Source organism: Salmo trutta, chromosome 12 (genome assembly GCF_901001165.1).
Source record: "Salmo trutta chromosome 12, fSalTru1.1, whole genome shotgun sequence".
In the NCBI taxonomy this organism is placed as follows: Eukaryota; Metazoa; Chordata; class Actinopteri; order Salmoniformes; family Salmonidae; genus Salmo; species Salmo trutta.
The window spans coordinates 87,329,941-87,349,940 of NC_042968.1; the positions used below are offsets into that span (position 1 = coordinate 87,329,941).

The 20,000-nt window shown below is 41.8% G+C and overlaps 1 protein-coding gene across 1 annotated transcript in view; it reads left to right on the forward strand.

The window, feature by feature from the left end:
• The first annotated feature begins 206 nt into the window (after positions 1 to 206).
• Positions 207 to 20,000, forward strand: part of LOC115204598 (reticulon-4 receptor-like 1) — a 161,709-nt gene continuing 141,915 nt past the window's right edge. The window contains exon 1 of the mRNA XM_029770259.1: positions 207 to 929. Coding sequence (XP_029626119.1) covers positions 917 to 929 — 13 coding nt within the window. The 5' untranslated portion in view covers positions 207 to 916. The remainder of the gene's footprint in view (positions 930 to 20,000) is intronic.

Here is a 20,000-nt window from a genome sequence, read left to right on the forward strand (position 1 = left end):
AGGAGAGGAGGAGAGAGAGGAGAGAGGGAGGGGGGAGGCGAGAGAGAGGAAGACGAGAGAGAGAGAGGAGAGAGAGAGAGTGTGAGAGGAGAGAGAGGAGAGAGAGAGAGAGAGAGAGAGAGAGAGAGCAAGAGAGAGCAAGAGAGAGAGAGAGAGATACTCAGTGCTAGAGAGACAGCTGCAGAGAAATAATGGTGAGACACGCGGCGCACGCTCCACGGTCTGTTCTCGTCATCCGTCAGATCATCTCCTCGAGAGAAGGGAGATTGAAAGGTCTGCCGCGAGCCAGCCAGTAACGGAGACCGGAGAAGGCACTGACCCATTCTGCTTTCCTGCCTTGTCGAATAACAAGTCATTTTTGGGAGTGGATTAATTGTTTTGTCAATTTCAAGAGCTAAAACATCGGGAATGGAAAAGAAACGGTCTTCATCTATTTGTGCCACATAACATTCAGACGACAGCAAGAAAGTTATAGCTTTCTCTTTTCAACCGATCTGTTTGAATAAAAGCTAGGCTACAGTGGGCCAGAATTAAAAAGCTCAGGTGCCCATAAAGAGCCGAGTTGACAGTGTGCGACACCGGCAAAACAGAAGAAGCGCCTGCAGTGTGTTTATGGATAGATAGGGCATCTTGAATAGATTCTTCCAGATGCTTTAACTTCGTCTATGTCGGAATATCAGCGGGTGTTTTCAACTCTGCCTGTCAACACTGTTCATTTCAGACCAGAGGAAATTTAACAGTGATTCGCGAGGGACGACGAAAACACCAACGATCAAAAGATTCATCCAAAGCGGTTCAAAAATAAAACTGGCAGTTTTATTGCGGAGTACCAGACGAGAAACCTACATTCTCCCGGAGACGTCCAAGCAGGATGGAACTCAAACTGGGATACTAGACCGGTAAAACAATCGCCGTCATGTTTGGAAGAGGTAAGAAAAAAATCATTTGAGAGCCTATATCGCTCTAGTAGTGTTTAATCGGCCATTTGTTTTTGTATTTTTTTGTGTGAATTTGTCACATTTACAGTGTGTTGTTGGGAATGTCTTTGACTATGATATGTCGCTGCATGGATTACGACAGTTTTGGGAATATCTGTTGTTGATGACCAACCTACAGTAGACTAGCGGTCTATCACGATGTGGAATGCATTTGGGATTATGTGTCTCCCCCTGTGAGGGGTCGGTATATGTGTAGGCTCTACTGTCGACTACAGTGTCTCAAATATCCAGGTGTATGTGCGCGCTTGTGTGTGTATATCCTGCGCGCTTGTGTCTAGTCCACGGAAAGGTCTGCATAGAGGTGTGTGTATAGCTTCCCAGCTAGCACATTTGGTTCCTTGGAAGTTGTGGGAAACATGTTTTTGGCTTCACATTGGTTGTGGGAAGAAGCCAGCAAGTTTTATGACCAGTAAAACTGACCTTTTTTTATTTTATTCTGAGAACAGAAGTTTGGTCTCTCTTTGTGTGGTGTTTCTCTTTTCGTGATGTGTGTATTGCCATATATTTTTGTTGTCGTTGTTATTTTCTTATCCCAGCCCCCGTCCCAGCAGGCCTTATTGTAAATAAGAATTTGTTCTTAACTGACTTGCCTAGTTAAATAAACGTTACATTTTTTTTAAGTGAGTATGTCCCTGTTCTGGGAAGGTTTATTTTTAGGTTGCAGGGAGGTTCTGAGAACATTTTACGCTGGTTGCAGGGAGGTTCTGAGAACATTTTACTCTGGTTCCAGGGAGGTTCTGAGAACATTTTACTCTGGTTGCAGGGAGGTTCTGAGAACATTTTACTCTGGTTCCAGGGAGGTTCTGAGAACATTTTACTCTGGTTGCAGGGAGGTTCTGAGAACACTTCACTCTGGATCATTGAAGGTTTTCCTGGGAGGTTTTGCTCTGAGAAGAGAAATTATAGGATAATTCAAGTTTTTTAAAAATAACTTCCTTAAAACTTTAGCTAAATGTTTCAATAAAAGTTTTAGTAACACTGCTAGCTTTATTTTTAAAAAAAAATGTTTTTACTCCAAGCACAGATAGGACTCATAGAAATATATTTCTTTCAGATTAATCACGCAAACATGTATTTTTTTATTGTGACTCAGCATCAGTGAGATTCCAACCTATAATCTTCTGTTTTTTATCCATGGAATTAGTCAATGGTGCCTCCAAGGATGGCTCTAGCATGTCAATTATTTTATGGATACAAAGCTGTACATTTTTTGTCTATTCAAACAGACCCCATTTCAAAGGAAATGAACACTCATTAAGATCAGGTGTGGCCAAATAGTGGGTGTGGCCAACACACCAGATAATACAAGAGAGTTGGATTGATGCTGAGAAAGGAATGTATATGTTTTTAAATAACATACTTAGAATGTTCTCTGAACCTTACTAAAGTTTTTTGTTTTGAGTTTCCTTAACGTTCTCAGAACAATTTGAGAACATGACTCTAAATAGGCAGCTCTAAATGGCCAGGTCGCAATTGTAAATGAGAACTTGTTCTCAACTTGCCTACCTGGTTAAATAAAGGTGAAATAAATAAAAAAAATAGAACCATCATGAAACCTGTAGGAAATGTTATGCTGAAGTACTGAAATACCCACAGAAGAAAGAACGTTGTTCTTAACATTCTCTGAAATATTTGAGAACATTCCCAATGTCAAACCAGTTGGAGAACATTCCCAAAACATTGAAAATCAAAAATCAAAAATCAAATCAAATCAATATGTATTGGTCACATACACATGGTTAGGAGATGTGAGTGTAGTGAAATGCTTGTGGTTCTAGTTCTGACAGTACAGTAATATCGAATAAGTAATCTAACAATTCCCCAACAACTACCTAATACACACAAATCTAAAGGGGTGAATGAGAATATGTACAGTCGTGGCCAAAAGTTTTGAGAATGACACAAATATTAATTTCCACAAAGTTTGCTGCTTCAGTGTCTTTAGATATTTTTGTCAGATGTTACTATGGAATACTGAAGTATAATTACAAGCATTTCATAAGTGTCAAAGGCTTTTATTGACAATTACATGAAGTTGATGCAAAGAGTCAATATTTGCAGTGTTGACACTTCTTTTTCAAGACCTCTGCAAACCGCCCTGGCATGCAGTCAATTAACTTCTGGGCCACATCCTGACTGATGGCAGCCCATTCTTGCATAGTCAATGCTTGGAGTTTGTCAGAATTTGTGGGTTTTTGTTTGTCCACCCGCCTCTTGAGGATTGACCACAAGTTCTCAATGGGAATAAGGTCTGAGGAGTTTCCTGGCCATGGACCCAAAATATCAATGTTTTGTTCCCTGAGCCACTTAGTTATTACTTTTGCCTTATGGCAAGGTGCTCCATCATGCTGGAAAAGGCATTGTTCGTCACCAAACTGTTCCTGGATGGTTGGGAGAAGTCGGAGGATGTGTTGGTACCATTCTTTATTCATGGCTGTGTTCTTAGGCAAAATTGTGAGTGAGCCCACTCCCTTGGCTGAGAAGCAACCCCACACATGAATGGTCTCAGGATGCTTTACTGTTGGCATGACACAAGACTGATGGTAGCGCTCACCTTGTCTTCTCTGGACAAGCTTTTTTCCGGATGCCCCAAAAAATCGGAAAGGGGATTCATCAGAGAAAATGACTTTACCCCAGTCCTCAGCAGTCTAATCCCTGTACCTTTTGCAGAATATCAGTCTGTCCTTGATATTTTTCCTGGAGAAAAGTGGCTTCTTTGCTGCCCTTCTTGACACCAGGCCATCCTCCAAAAGTCTTCGCCTCACTGTGCGTGCAGATGCACTCACACCTGCCTGCTGCCATTCCTGAGCAAGCTCTGTACTGGTGGTGCCCCGATCCCGCAGCTGAATCACCTTTAGGAGACGGTCTTGGCGCTTGCTGGACTTTCTTGGGCACCCTGAAGCCGCCTTCACAACAATTGAACCGCTCTCCTTGAATTTCTTGATGATCCGATAAATGGTTGATTTAGGTGCAATCTTCCTGGCAGCAATATCCTTGCCTGTGAAGCCCTTTTTGTGCAAAGCAATGATAACGGCACGTGTTTCCTTGCAGGTAACCATGGTTGACAGAAGAAGAACAATGATTCCAAGCACCACCCTCCTTTTGAAGCTTCCAGTATGTTATTCGAACTCAATCAGCATGACAGAGTGATCTCCAGCCTTGTCCTCGTCAACACTCACACCAGTGTTATCGAGAGAATCACTGCCATGATGTCAGCTGGTCCTTTGTGGCAGGGCTGAAATGCAGTGGAAATGTTTTTGGGGGATTCAGTTTACAGTTAATTGCAATTCATCTGATCACTCTTCATAACATTCTGGAGTATATGCAAATTGGCATCATACAAACTGAGGCAGCAGACTTTGTGAAAATTAATATAATGTCATTCTCAAAACTTTTGGCCACGACTGTACATATAAGTATATGGATGAGTGATGGCCGAGCGGCATAGGCAAGGTGGAATAGATGGTATAAAATACAGTATATACATGTGATATGAGTAATGTAAGAAATGTAAACATTATTTAAAGTGGCATTGTTTAAAGTGACGAGTGATCCATTTATTAAAGTGGCCAGTGATTGGGTCTCAATGTAGGCAGCAACCTCTCTGAGTTAATGATTGCTGTTTAACAGTCTGATGGCCTTGAGATAGAAGCTGTTTTTCAATCTCTCGGTCCCAGCTTTGATGCTCCAATACTGACCTTGCCTTTTTTTAAATGTTACCTTTATTTGACTAGGCTAGTCAGTTAAGAACACATTCTTATGGATGGCAGCGGTGTGAACAGGCAGAGGCTTGGGTGGTTGTTGTCCTTGATGATCTTTATGGCCTTCCTGTGACATCGGGTGCTGTAGGTGTCATGGAGGGCAGGTAGCTTGCCCCCAGTGATGCGTTGTGCAGACCGCACCACCCTCTGGAGAGCCTTGCGGTTGTGGGTGGTGCAGTTTCCGTACCAGCCTTTGATACAGTCCGACAGGATGCTCTCGATTGTGCATCTGTAAAAGTTTGTCAGGGTTTTTGGTGACAAGCCAAATTTCTTCAGCCTCCTGAGGTTGAAGAGGCGCTGTTGCGCCTTCTTCACCACACTGTCTGTGTGGGTGGACCATTTTCAGTTTGTCTGTGATGTGTATGCCCAGGAACTTAAAACTTTCCACCTTCTCCACTGCTGTCTTTTCGATGTGGATGGGGGGGTGTTCGCTCTGCTGTTTCCTGAAGTCCACAATCATCTCCTTTGTTTTGTTGACATTGAGTGAGAGGTTGTTTTCCTGACAGCACACTCTGAGTGCCCTCACCTCCTCCCTGTAAGCTGTCTCATCGTTGTTGGTCTGCAAACGCGATGATTAAGTTGGAGGCGTGCATGGCCACGCAGTTGTGGGTGAACAGGGAGTACAGGAGGGGGCTGAGCAAGCACCCTTGTGGGGCCCCATTGTTGAGGGTCAGCAAAGTGGAGATGTTGTTTCCTACCTTCACCACCTGAGGGCGGCCGTCAGAAAGTCCAGGACCCAATTACACAGGGCGGGGTCGAGACCCAGGGTCTCGAGCATAATGTTGAGTTTGGAGGGTACTATGGTGTTAAATGCTGAGCTGTAGTCAATGAACACCATTCTTACATAGGTATTCCTTTTGTCCAGATGGGATAGGGCAGTGTGCAGTGTGATGGCGATTGCGTAATCTTGGGACCTATTAGGGCGGTACGCAAACTGAAGTGGGTCTAGGGTGGCCGGTAAGGTGGACTTGACTAGTCTCTCAAAGCACTTCATGATGACAGACGTTAGGGCTACGGGGGTAGTCATTTAGTTCAGTTACCTTTGCCTTCTTGGGTACAGGAACCATTTTAGCCATCTTGAAGCATGTGGGGACAACAGACTGGTATAGGGAGCGATTTAATATGTTCGTAAACACACCAGCTAGCTGGTCTGCGCATGCTCTGAGGACGCGGCTAGGGATGCTGTCTGGGCCAGCAGCCTTCCGAGGGTAAACATTTTTAAATGTTTTACTCACATCGGCCACGGAGAAGGGGGGGGGCGGCGCAGTCCTTGTTAGCGGGCCGCAACGGCGGCACTGTGTTATCCTCAAATGGGCAAAGGTGTTTCGTTTGTTTGGAAGCATGACGTCGGTGTCAGTGACATGGCTGGTTTTCTTTTTGTAGTTTGTGATTTCCTGTAGACCCTGCCACATATGTCTTGTGTCTGAGCGGTTGAATTGCGACCACCTTGTCCCTGTACCGGCATTTTCCTTGTTTTATTGCCTTGCGGAGGGAATACAGCCATATTCCCAGACCTCTTTCAATGGTTAAATGCGGTGGTTCGCGCTTTCAGTCTTGCAAGAATGCCGCCATCCATCCACGGTTTCTGGTTACGGTAGGTTTTAATGCTCACAGTGGGTACAACATCTCTAATGCACTTCTTCATAAACTCACTCAACGAGTCAGCGTATAGGTCGATGTTGTTCTCTGTTGATCAAACCAACCAATCTTGAAGCATGGCTTCCGATTGGTCAGACCAGCGTTGAATGGTTCTCGTCACTGTCACATCCTGTTTGAGTTTCTGCCTATAAGACGGTAGGAGCAAGATGGCGTCGTGGTCGGTATTCCCGAAGGGAGCGCGGGGGAGGGCTTTGTATGCATTGCGGAGGTTAGAGTAGCAGTGATCGAATGTATTATCCCTGTGCGTAGTCAATCAATATGCTGATAGAATTTAGGTAGCCTAGTTCTCAAATTTGCTTTGTTAAATTCCCCAACTACAATGAATGCAGCCTCAGGATATATGGTTTCCAGTTTACATAGAGTCCAGTGAAGTTCCTTCAGGGCGTCTTGGTATCTGCTTGAGGGGGAATGTACAGCGCTGTGACTATAACTGACGAGAATTCTCTTGGCAGGTAAAATGGCCGGCATTTGATTGTAATGAATTCTAGGTCAGGTGAGCAGAAGGACCTGAACTCCTGTATGTTGTTATGATTACACCATGAGTTGTTAATCATGAAGCATTCACCACCACCCTTCCTCGTCCCAGAGAGGTGTTTATCTCTGTCGGCGCCCTGTGTGGAGAAGCCCGGTGGCTGATCCGATTCCGACAACATATCCCAAGAGAGCCATGTTTCCGTGAAACAGAGAATGTTACAATCTCTGATGTCTCTCTGGAAGGCAACCCTTGGTCGAATTTCATCTACCTTGTTGTCAAGAGACTGGACACTGGCGAGTAGTATACTCGGAAGCGGTGGGCAATGTGCACATCTATGGAGCCATGTAACCATGTTTTAACTTTTAGGAAACGTTACGTTAAAGTAATGAAATACCAGGAAAAGTTCCTTAAATGTGTTGAGAATGTTCCAAAGCCCAGCAATTATCCTGCACACCATTTCAACAAAGTTGTGGGAAGATCTAAGAAACATATGGTTCTCAGAACGTTATGTGCTAACTGGGTTCCAAGTATACTGTCAAATCCTGGAGCGTTTTGGACTGTCTTGGTGTCATTAAATGAGATACCAGTTAAATAGTTTGGGTAGTTTGGGATTTTGGCAATGCAACTCTGGACTTTATCTACTTCCCTAGAGTCAGATTAACTTGTGAATACCATTTTTATTTGCATCCAGGATGAAGGAAGTTAGAGGTAGTTTTGCGAGAAAATGTTAACTGCTGTAGCTTAGCACAAAGACTGGAATCTCCGTAGACAATTGCGCAAACGCTAGATAAGAACTTCCTTCATACTGGAGGCAGAGACATAAAAATGGTAACCTCAAGTTCATCTGACTCTGGAGAAGTAGAAAAAGTGCCTCATTGCCAAAATTCAGAACTATCCCTTTAACATACAGATGTAGGACATTCATTTGATCACCCTGTTGCATGAGAACTTTCCTGCAATTAACAAAATGTAAAATGCGTAGTGTATTTGAGGTTTCTGAAGATTGTAATTTCCAATTTGAAATTTCAGACGTGTATCAACTCCTACAAAAATGTCCATTCATTATAATCTTTATAATAATTCACATTTCCTGTTGCTGTAGGAGTATTTTCCTGCTGTATCAAATTGGCTCAAATTAAGATCCAACATCTTTAAGACCTCTAGCTTCATCTTCTCTCTCCCGCGGCCTGGTCCGCTCGGCTCCGTTCGGCGGGAATACATTTTTTATCCATATCACACTATATTATTCTCTAAAATAGAAGACGGCTGCTGCACTGCAGTTTACAGTTATCGGTGTGTGTATGTGCGTGTGGGCATGTGTGCGCCTTAGCAGAAGCTTTCTGACATTCTTGAGCGGGTGATGAGACTGTGGCGCGAGGAACAGGCGCCAAGATAGTCCGGGGGCCGGGACTGTTTACAGAGAGAGAACGGGAGAGACAGATGTATGTAGGTTTCTGTAAAGCTCCAATGTTGCTGGAAAAAATTTGACATTTGTAATGCTAGCCTACATCCGGTTCAAATCCAACTTCAGCACACTATTAAAAGGGTACACGTGTGTGTGTGTGTGTCTGTCTGGATAAACAGCAGCTTTGCAATTGTGGAACCATATCGCTCTGTCACAGACAAACACTCACCACATAAATTAGGTGAGTCATCATCATGTTCATGCTGAAATAGACTGACAGGCAATTATTCAGAAAGAAGCTGTTGGGTGACAAATGTATTGTACGGCTGAATGAGCTGCACTGAATGGAATGGAAAAGGTCTGCTTAACGTCAATAGATAGAGAGAATAACCTGGGTCTGACACACACACACACACACACACACAGATCATTATCGGTTAAGCCACTTGGTTTGGCCCATCTTCAAGCTGGATTCTATCCTCATTACTAATGAAACCATCTGGGCCTGCACTGGACTGGGGGGTGGTGGCTGTGTGTGTGGGCTGGAAGGAATAGGCCAGTGATGTGTGCTTGTTTGTTTACAATACCGGCTGAGTTTCTTCCAGCCCACACACACACACACACAAATATGATAAACGTCCGTATAGCTGTGTGTTTGCTGAATATGCATGCTGTCTGTCAGTAAAAGTGATGAAATGTGGTGTAATGTGGAGGTGGTTTGTCTATAATACAGTTATCTCTGTCACCTTTACTTCACTACTAACACACAGAGAGAGAAAGAGGGAGGGGGAGAGAGGCGGGGAGAGAGGGGGAGGGGGGGCAAAATAACGGGAGAGTGGGAGGGATGGATGGAGAAAAGTAACAAGATGAGTGGCAGGTAGCCTAGTGGTTAGAGTGTTGGCCCAGTAACCAAAAGGTTGCTAGATCAAATCCCTGAGCTGACAAGGTACAAATCTGTTGTTTTGCCTCTGAATAAGGCAGTTAACCCACTGTTCCAAGGCTGTCATTGAAAATATTAATTTGTTCTTTACTGACTTGCCTAGTTAAATAAAAATAATAACGAGAGAGTTAGAGAGGGGGGGAGAAAGAGAGGGAGCAAAATAATGATAGAGGGAGGGAAGGATGGAGAAAAATAGAGAGAGGGAGCAAAATAATGAGGGAGGGATGGAGAAAAATAATGAGAGAGAGAGAATACAATGTTTATTTATTTTCCCTTTTGTACTTTAACTCTTTTCACATTGTTACAACTCTGTATATAGACATAATATGACATCTTTTGGAACTTCTGTGAGTGTAATGTTTACTGTTAATTTTTATTGTTTATTTCACTTTTGTTTATTATCTATTTCACTTGCTTTGGCAATGTTAACATATGTTTCCCATGCCAATAATGCCCTTAAATTGAATTGAGAGAGGGTAGAGAAAGAGAGATGAGACAAGGTCATATCTATGTAAAATGACTAATGAGCACCAACGTGAAGTTCATAAGAGCATATCAAATTTGGTGTCAGATGAATGAAGGCTGTATTTCGGGGAAATGAAGGCATAGATACATTTTTCAACCATTTTACATCATTAACAACATAAGAAATAAGCAAAGGTCACACCGATGGAAAAGGGGTCTTAGAAAAAGGTATAGAAAATACATGGAAACACAGTAATGTTGAAGTAAAGACCCCTGCACACTAATATCATCATTTATATTTAGTTTTGCAGAAAATATTTGCCTTCTGTAGGTTTAAAAAACATTGCCTTGTAATTCTGTTACCACATATCTTTAAGATATTCTCTAATTTCCTCTCCCTTATGAGGAGGGACGATCTGAAAGTAATAATTAAGTGATAATGCCGTTGTTTAGAGGATATATTGGCACGGGTGTTGTAGAATAATAGAGAATACATCAATTACAACTATGAAATAAAACAAATGGAATCATGTAGTAACCACATGTATTGTACCACCAAAAAGTGGTACAATACAGTATGTTTTATATTTGAGATTCTTCAAAGTAGCCACCCTTTGCCTTGATGACAGCTTTGCACACTCTTGGCATTCCATGTGTTATTTCATAGTTTTAATGTCTTCACTATTATTCTACAATGGAGAAAATAGGAAAAATAAATAAAAACCCTAATGAGTAGGTGTGTCCAAACTTTTGACTGGTACTGTATATATACTGTAAATATTGTTTTGAAGGGGCTTTTTACCCCTTTTTCATGATATCCAATTGGTAGTTACAGTCTTGTCCAATCGCGGCAACTCCCATACAGACTCGGTAGAGGCAAAGGTCGAGAACCATGCTTCCTCCGAAACACGACCCAACCAATCCAAACTGCTTCTTGACATGCTGCCCACTTAACCCAGAAGCCAGACGCACCAATGTATCGGAGGAAACACGGTACAGCTGGTGACCGAAGTCAGCGTGCATGCGCCTGGCCGCCACAAGGAACCGCTAGAGCACAATGGAACAAGGACATCCCATCCGGTCAAACCCTCCCCTAACCCTGACAACACTGGACTGTAGTGACACCTCTAGCACTGCGATGCAGTGCCTTACACCATGCCCAAACCGGACGCGTGTGCACGCCCAAACCGTCCGCATGCGCCATCGTGCGCAAATAGATTTTGTCCCCTCACACCAAACGTGATCACGACATGCAGGTTGAAATATCAAAACAAACTCTGAACCAATTATATTAATTTGGGGACAGGTCAAAAAGTATTAAACATTTATGGAAACTTAACTAGCTAGCTTGCAGTTTCTAGCTAATTTGTCCTATTTGGCTAGCTTGCTGTTGCTAGCTAATTTGTCCTGGGATATAAACGTTGAGTTGTTATTTTACCTGAAATGCACAAGGTCCTCTACTCTGACAATAAATCCACACATTAAACAGTCAACCGAATCGTTTCTAGTCATCTCTCCTCCTTCCAGGCTTTTTCTTCTTAGGACTTTATATGGCGATTGGCATCTAACGTTTATAATACGGTGTATTACCACGACCGACCGACCTCGGTTCATCTTTCAATCACCCACGTGGGTATAACCAATGAGGAGATGGCACGTGGGTATATGCTTCTAAAAGCCAATGAGGAGATGGGAGAGGTAGGACTTGCAGCGCATTCTGCGCCACAAATGGAAGCAACTTCTATTTTAGCGCTTGACAATGCAGTTGCTCGTTGGCGCGTGTGAGCAGCGTGGGTGCAATGATTGAATAACATGTATTTATTTTGCGATGCGAGCGGTTTGGTCAGCATGTTAGATCGCTGCGTTATTCGGGAGACCTTAAATAAAGGTGAAATAAATTTAAAATTAAATTTAAAAAACTTTATGGATGCCCTGGATCTCCAGAATGAGACTCAGGAAATCGATTGCTGTTTAGGGGTAAGTTTCTCAAAAACAAGTGAAATTAAAAAAAAATGTCTGTAACCTTCTATAGCATGCAATTCACATAAAACATTTTTCATATTATCCTCTCTGGGCTAGGTGGGACCCACCTACTCAACAGCCAGTTGAATCCCGTGGCGCGTTGTTCAAATACCTTAGAAATGCTATTACTTCAATTTCTCAAACATATGACTATTTTACAGCATTTTAAAGACAAGACTCTCGTTAATCTAACCACACTGTCCGATTTCAAAAAGGCTTTACAACGAAAGCAAAACATTAGATTATGTCAGCAGAGTACCCAGCCAGAAATAATCAGACACCCATTTTTCAAGCTAGCATATAATGTCACATAAACCCAAACCACAGCTAAATGCAGCACTAACCTTTGATGATCTTCGTCAGATGACAATCTTAGGACATTATGTTATACAATACATGCATGTCTGTTCAATCAAGTTCATATTTATATCAAAAACCAGGTTTTTACATTAGCAGGTGACTAGCATGTGACTAGCATTCCCACCGAACACTTCCGGTGAATTTACTAAATTACTCACGATAAACGTTCACAAAAAACATAACAATTATTTTAAGAATTATAGATACAGAACTCCTCTATGCACTCGATATGTCCGATTTTAAAATAGCTTTTTCGGTGAAAGCACATTTTGCAATATTCTAAGTAGATAGCCCGGCATCACAGGGCTAGCTATTTAGACACCCAGCAAGTTTAGCACTCACCAAAGTCAGATTTACTATAAGAAAAATGTTATTACCTTTGCTGTCTTCGTCAGAATGCACTCCCAGGACTTCTACTTCAATAACAAATGTTGGTTTGGTCCCAAATAATCCATTGTTATATCCAAATAGCGGCGTTTTGTTCGTGCATTCAAGACACTATCCGAAAGGGTAAATAACGGTTACGAGCACGACGCATTTCGTGACAAAATATTTCTAAATATTCCATTACCGTACTTCGAAGCATGTCAACCGCTGTTTAAAATCAATTTTTATGCAATTTTTCTCGTAAAAAAGCAATAATATTCCGACCGGGAAATCGTTTTTTATTACAAAGAGAGTGAAAGTAAAAGCATGCTATCCCCTCATGCATGAGCCTCAGTCTGATGGCCCTCTGATAGAGCACTTGCCAAACGCGCTAGTGTTTTTCAGCCTGGGCCTTGAATTACATCATTCAGCTTTTTCCAAGGTTCTGAGAGCCTATGGGAGCCGTAGGAAGTGTCACGTCATGCCAGAGATCCCCTGTTTTTGTTAGAGATGATCAAGGAGGGCAAGAAATGGTCAGACAGGCCACTTCCTGTAAGGAATCTTCTCAGGTTTTGGCCTGCCAAATGAGTTCTGTTATACTCACAGACACCATTCAAACAGTTTTAGAAACTTTATGGTGTTTTCTATCCAAAGCCAATAATTATATGCATATTCTAGTTACTGGGCAGGAGTAGTAACCAGATTAAATCGGGTACGTTTTTTATCCGGCTGTGCAAATACTGCCCCCTAGCCCCAACAGGTTAACCAGGTAGGCTAGTTGAGAACACGTTCTCATTTACAACTGTGACCTGGCCAAGATAAAGCAAAGCAGTGCGACACAAACAACAACACAGAGTTACACATGGAATAAACAAGCGTACAGTCAATAACACAATAGAATAAAAAAAAGTCTATATACAGTGTGTGCAAATGGCGTGAGCAGGTAAGGCAATGAATAGGCCATAGTAGCAAAGTAATTACAATTTAGCAGATTAACACTGGGGTGATAGATGAGCAGAGGATGATGAGCAGATGATGATGTGCAAGTAGTGATACTGGTGTGCAAAAGAGCAGGATAGTAAAAAAAAACAATATGGGGATGAGGTAGGTAGATTGGGTGTGCTATTTACAGATGGACTATGCACAGCTGCAGCGATCAGTTAGCTGCTCAGATAGCTGATGTTTAAAGTTAGTGAGGGAAATGTTAGTCTCCAGCTTCAGCGATTCTTGCAATTCGTTCCAGTCACTGGCAGCAGAGAACTGGAAGGAAAGGTGGCCAAAGGGGGTGTTGGCTTTGGGGATGACCAGTGAGATGTACCTGCTGGAGCGTGTGCTACGCGTGGGTGTTGTTATCGTGACCAGTGAGCTGAGATAAGGTGGAGCTTTACCTAGCATATACTTATAGATGACCTGGAGCCAGTGGGTCTGGCGACGAATATGTAGCGAGGGCCAGCCAACTAGAGCATACAGGTCGCAGTGGTGGGTGGTATAAGGGGCTTTGGTAACAAAACGGATGGCACTGTGGTAGACTGCATCCAGTTTGCTGAGTAGAGTATTAGAAGCTATTTTGTAGATGACATCGCCGAAGTCGAGGATTGGTAGGATAGTCAGTTTTACTATGGTAAGTTTGGCGGCGTGAGTGAAGGAGGTTTTTTTTTGCGAAATAAAAAGCTAATTCTAGATTTGATTTTGGATTGGAGATGTTTGATATGAGTTTGGAAGGAGAGTTTACAGTCTAGCCAGACACCTAAGTATTTGTAGTTGTCCACGTATTCTAAGTCAGAACCGTCCAGAGTAGTGATGCTAGTCGGGCGGGCGGGTGCGGGCAGCGAACGGTTGAAAAGCATGCATTTGGTTTTACTAGCGTCTAAGAGCAGTTGGAGGCCACGGAAGGAGTGTTATATGGCATTGAAGCTTGTTTGAAGGTTAGTTAACACAGTGTCCAAAAAAGGGCCAGATGTATATAGAATGGTATCGTCTGCGTAGAGGTGGACAAAGACTCCAGAAGAGGTGAACGAAGACTCCAGAAACATCCAATTGCATCTTTTTTTACAAATGGCAAAGCTCTCAGTATCATGATTAAGTTCTTTAGAAGTTGATCACATGACATTTTGTCATACCGAACTTTATCTGCAACGTTGTAATCCATTTTATTTGAACTCGAGCGATAACTTCTGACGCATGTATATTGGCGTGCATGCATATACTTCAGAAGCACACTAGCCAGTACACAACAAATGTGTCCACTGTAAACACAGAGCTGCTAGCTAGCTGCCGGTCGCTAATCTTCCAAGCTAGCTAATTCGTTTTTTATTTCAAACAACTACACAACCAACATGTGTGGCTACGAATACGAGGAGGAAATGTTTGAATTTGCAGACAAGCCTTATTTATCTGAACCGGAATACACAGACGTTTAGCTTTTAATAGATGGAGGAAGACAGGAAGACAGAGAAAGGAGAGAGAGAAACGGAGCAGGCAGAGGCTGAGGCATATATTCAACCAGCAGATGAGACCCGACTCAGGTCATCTCGGAACTGGCTCTGTACCTGTGGGCAATACCAAGCGATGCCCACTGAAGACGAGTGTCTTTGTTGCGCGAAGTGGGACCTGCTTATGCTAGCCTTGGAAAATCTAGAATTGTCTGGTGTCAAGACACCGCTGACCCGCAAGCCCACCTTACTCTGTGTAACCAGTGACAATGATTTTCCAGTCCTCCTAATCCCAGCAGTTGTAGAAACTTTTTTCCATGTGCCAAAAATAAACTGAAAGAAGAGACCTCGGCCAGAGGGACCTAATGGCCAGCTGTCAATAAAGTATGTGTGATAAATACACTTCCCAGCATTACGGTATTCATAGGCTGTGTCAGATATGTCATCAGAACACTCACATGTTAATCAGTTGCCTACAGTTGTGTGATTCTGCTACCGCACAATATAGATTTGTGGCTTACAGAGTGGTCTTGGAATGGGGATTAAAAGGCAAACGACATGTGCCATGATCAGAGACAAGTGTTACCCAGTTACATCGTCAGCACCATCCGCAACAAGTACCGCTCACCCACATGTGTCTACGCTGGATTTAAGGAGACAGATGACGCCTTCAGAATCCTTTGAACAACCTTCCACCGATGGCTCATCACCTTCCCTTCCCTTAGTTTCTCATTCGTAACTGTTTTGTTTGTATACTGCAATTCTGCTTTTAGCTGCCAATGTGTACAATATCAAATAGTCCTCACTATACAGTACATGCAACACATAGCCTTGAAAAATCCTTATTGACACCAGTGCTGTGGCTGTATAACAAAACCCTCCCAAAAAATGTTAATCGCTTCGAATTGTTTTCTGAGGGAAAATAATACACTGTAAACGTTCACATTTCCAACTGAGGAATGAAGAACATATATAAGAGTTTTATTTCACAGATGAAATACATAGTAATATACTGACAGTATCTGTAGAAAATCCCCTCGGAACCCTCTCTCTGACCCTGGGAGTTTGTGATTATCAGGCTGCATCAAGTAGCTTACCATCCCCCAACCAGAGCCTGACTATTGTCTTGTAGAGGGCAATTCACAGCTCCATCGTTAGGGAGGTTACTAGGGAGCCTTCTGGGAGAGTTCCAGAGATAGTCAAACTCTCTCTTACTCCCAGGGTTCAAGAGGGAGTGTTCAGAGGGGATTCTCTGCAGTGTCAGTGCAGTACAGTGTTTAAGGTTAAGTTTAGGCATTAACTGAGAAATCTTAAGGTTAGACAATAATTCAGAATGGTTAAGGTTTGGGATAGGCTTAAAAAAAAGCTCAAAAACAACTTCCTATCACTGGATTTGAAGTTGCAAACTTTGTAATCAGAGGCAGATGCTTATGCCCAACCGCCATCCCAGTCCACAATGCAAATGTCAAATTTCTAAGAGTTTAAGGTTAAGTATAGGCATTAACTACAAAGTTTTAAGGTTATGGTTAAGTTTAGGCATTAAGGCCGCCATCCCCGTCCACAACACCCTAGCAAAACCTACTTGAAGGTAACAGGACTCACTGTTGCCCCAAGTGGCCAGTTTCCACTTCATCAGTTGAGTCAACTAAGAGGTAGTTGTTGTTGCATAGGTAGTGGTGCTGTAGCATTGGTTGTGTGTGTGATGTATGGAAAAAGACAGCTTCCATCTTGACGGAAGGCAATATTTTATTACCAAGTCTCCTGTGAACAACACACTCACCCACGCACACTGACATTGCAACACACACACACACACAATCACTTCAATCATCATGTAAGTTACTGCTACTCTGTTTATCATATATCCTGATGCCTAGTCACCTACCTCTTTTCATATCTACCTCCATCACTTCAGTATCCTTGCACATTGTAAATATGGTATTGGAATTGACCCTGTATGTAGCTTACCTACTTTCTCGTGTTATTATTTCTATTGCTCTTGTGTTTTTGTTCTACCATATTTTATTTTATAGTACTACATTGATATTGATTAATGCATTGTTAGGATAACATAGGCTTTTCACTGTACTTGTGCATGTGACATTAAAAACGTGAAACTTGATGTGTGCCACATTGACTTCAGTAGTTTGCTACTATTCTGTAAATACAAAAATACATCCAAGTTGGCCTAAACCGGTTTTGAGGACCATTTATGACTCACTGCCTCGATTTGGTCTTAAGTAGAAACATTTGAAAGTGTTTTTTACATTGGATAAAAGTAGAGATTGTATATCATAACCTGCAGTTGAGGAACAATGGGAAAGTAATTCTGCTTTGAAAGTTGATCAACTTGTAACCCCACTTTAAAAAAAAATAGCCCTCGAATGTTTTGGTACACCTACTGGAGAACTCTTCTTTGTCTACACCCATTCAGCATCGTTCACAACCTCTTTAGCCTTAACCCCACCCATCTCTTTAAAGATTCACATGTGAAGCTATGTTTTAAACAGAGTGAGTAGTGTAGTAAAACAACGACAGATTTCTAGACTAAAAGAAGTAAAAGTAGTAGCCTACAATAAGGAAAAACTCCAGGTAAATATACACTTATCTAGTCCTTGGCCTATATCCTAATCTGACTTTGGTGCAGGTCATGTTGTTCTTCACATTACTGTCTCTGGTAAATACACACTATATCAAATCAAAGTTTATTTGTCACATACACGGGATACAGAAGGTGTAAACGGTACAGTGAAACTCTGACTTGCATATTTGCATAGTAGCAATATCAAAAATAGAAAGTGTCAATGCTAGTAGAGAAAGAACAAAATAATATACAGTTTGTACAAGAACATTATCAATAACCATATCAGTGATACTGGTGATAGGAGGTAACGTGGCTGAGCAGCAGGATAAAAAAATCAATAGTAGCAGCAACGTATGAGTACAATATTGCATTTCACTCATGCTTTATAGACCTAACTATAGCTAGACCTAGCCGATCAGGTACCTAAACAAAAGCTAGAGGATCTGAGTCATACAGAGGATATGTATAAGCGCCATAAGCCATCTAACGTTATGAAAATACATGTTTTGTAGAATTATATAACAATAGCAAAGCAGAAAATAACCTGAAAATAGCTAGCTAGATGTTTACCCTATTCTGAAACACACACTTGCGAGGCTGGCTACATAGGAAGTAGGGCTGACCCTTGTTGGTCGAACAAGATTTTTTTGGTCGAGCAGTGGCAAAGATTATATATTTTTTTAATGGCACACAAGACACCTATCTGACACGTGTCTCAGTGGACTAATCCATTGAGGAGGCCGTGGGGATGCCACTGTCCAAGAAAAAGTGAAGTGTGGCTCAGCTGCACAAGGCATGTCTCTCTCCAGAATGCGCTCTCTCCAGCCATTTTGTGCATAGTCATTGTTTCATAACTTCATTGTGTGCATTGTTTGCTGTGTCTATCAATTGCCCAGTGCGTACATCACCAGTAGTAGCCTACATTTACCCCTAATTCCAATCATTTCTAATCTGCAATGCTTGTTTGGTTATGGTAATTTATGTTAAGGCATTCAACATATTATTACTACTACGATCGTTTACCATTTTCATTGTTGGAGTGGACACGTTGTATGCAGAACTCACAACCTATGCCAAACTTGTGAGTTCCAAGTTTTTGTTTATTTCATTCCATTTCTGAGATTTGTCAATTTATTCATCATGTTTTGTTTGAAACTCTTCTGTCAATGTTGAGTAAGGGCGCGCACCTGATAACCATATAAAAGTAGGACTAGTCTACCTGGCCTGCGTGCAAATGTAGACCTATAAAATGTTTCCATTTGGGGATGTCTGATAGTATTTCTTATTGTCTTAACTCACCACCACTAATGAACTGTGGAGCTTCTCAAATAATGTTTTCTTCACCTCAAACAGCAATTAAATAAAGTCTGTTTTTAGAATCAGTTGAGAATGACAATAGTTCCTCAACATATTACAAAATATTTCCAGCTCTCTCTATTTTGATAACCACTGGCATGAAAGGGAAAAATGTAATGCTCTGGTCCAGTGTAAATGTCATAATATACCTGATTACTTCTTATCCCTTGCACAAATGCACAAATAGCCTACAGCTGTGTCTAGGCGGGAAACACTGTGGACCCAGAATATTTTAAATCTGCTATGGCTAGGGGTTCCGCTAGCGGAACGTTTCCACAACATCCGGTGAAATGGCAGAGCGTGAAATTCCCAAAAAATTATTCGAAATATTTAACTTTCATACATTCACAAGTGCAATACACCAAGCTTAACGTCTTGTTAATCTAGCCACCATGTCAGATTTCAAAAAGGCTTTACGGCGAAAGCAAACCATGTGATTATCTGAGGACAGCACCCCATCAAACAAACACATGACAATCATATTTCAACCCGCCAGGCGCGACACAAAACTCAGTAATAACAATATAATTCATGCCTTACCTTTGAAGAGCTTCTTCTGTTGGCAGTCCAATATGTCCCATAAACATAACAAATGGTCCTTTTGTTCGGTTAATTCCATTTGTTCAGTTAATTGGCGCGTTTGATTCAGAAAAACACCGGTGCCAACTCGCCCAACATGACTACAAAATATCTAATAAGATACCTGTAAACTTTGTCCAAACATTTCAAACAACTTTCCTAATCCAACTTTAGATATTTTAAAACGTAAATAATTGATAAAATTTAAGACGGGATAAACTGTGTTCAATACCGGACGAAAACAAAGTGAAGCACGTTCCAGGTCGAGTGCACCTGGAGTGACACATGAAAATAACAGGGCTGCTTCTTAATTTCTCAAAGGAAAAACATCAACCAATTTCTAAAGACTGTTGACATCTAGTGGAAGCCATATGAACTGCAACCAAATGCCTCAGAAATCTAGATTCACATAGAAAACAATTGAAAACAGAGTCACCTCACAATTTTTTTTCCTGGATGGTTTGTCCAAGGGGTTTCGCCTGCCAAATAAGTTCTGTTATACTCACAGACATAATTTTAACAGTTTTAGAAATTAGAGTGCTTTCTATCCAAATCTACCAATTATATGCATATCCTAGCTTCTGGGCCTGAGTAGCAG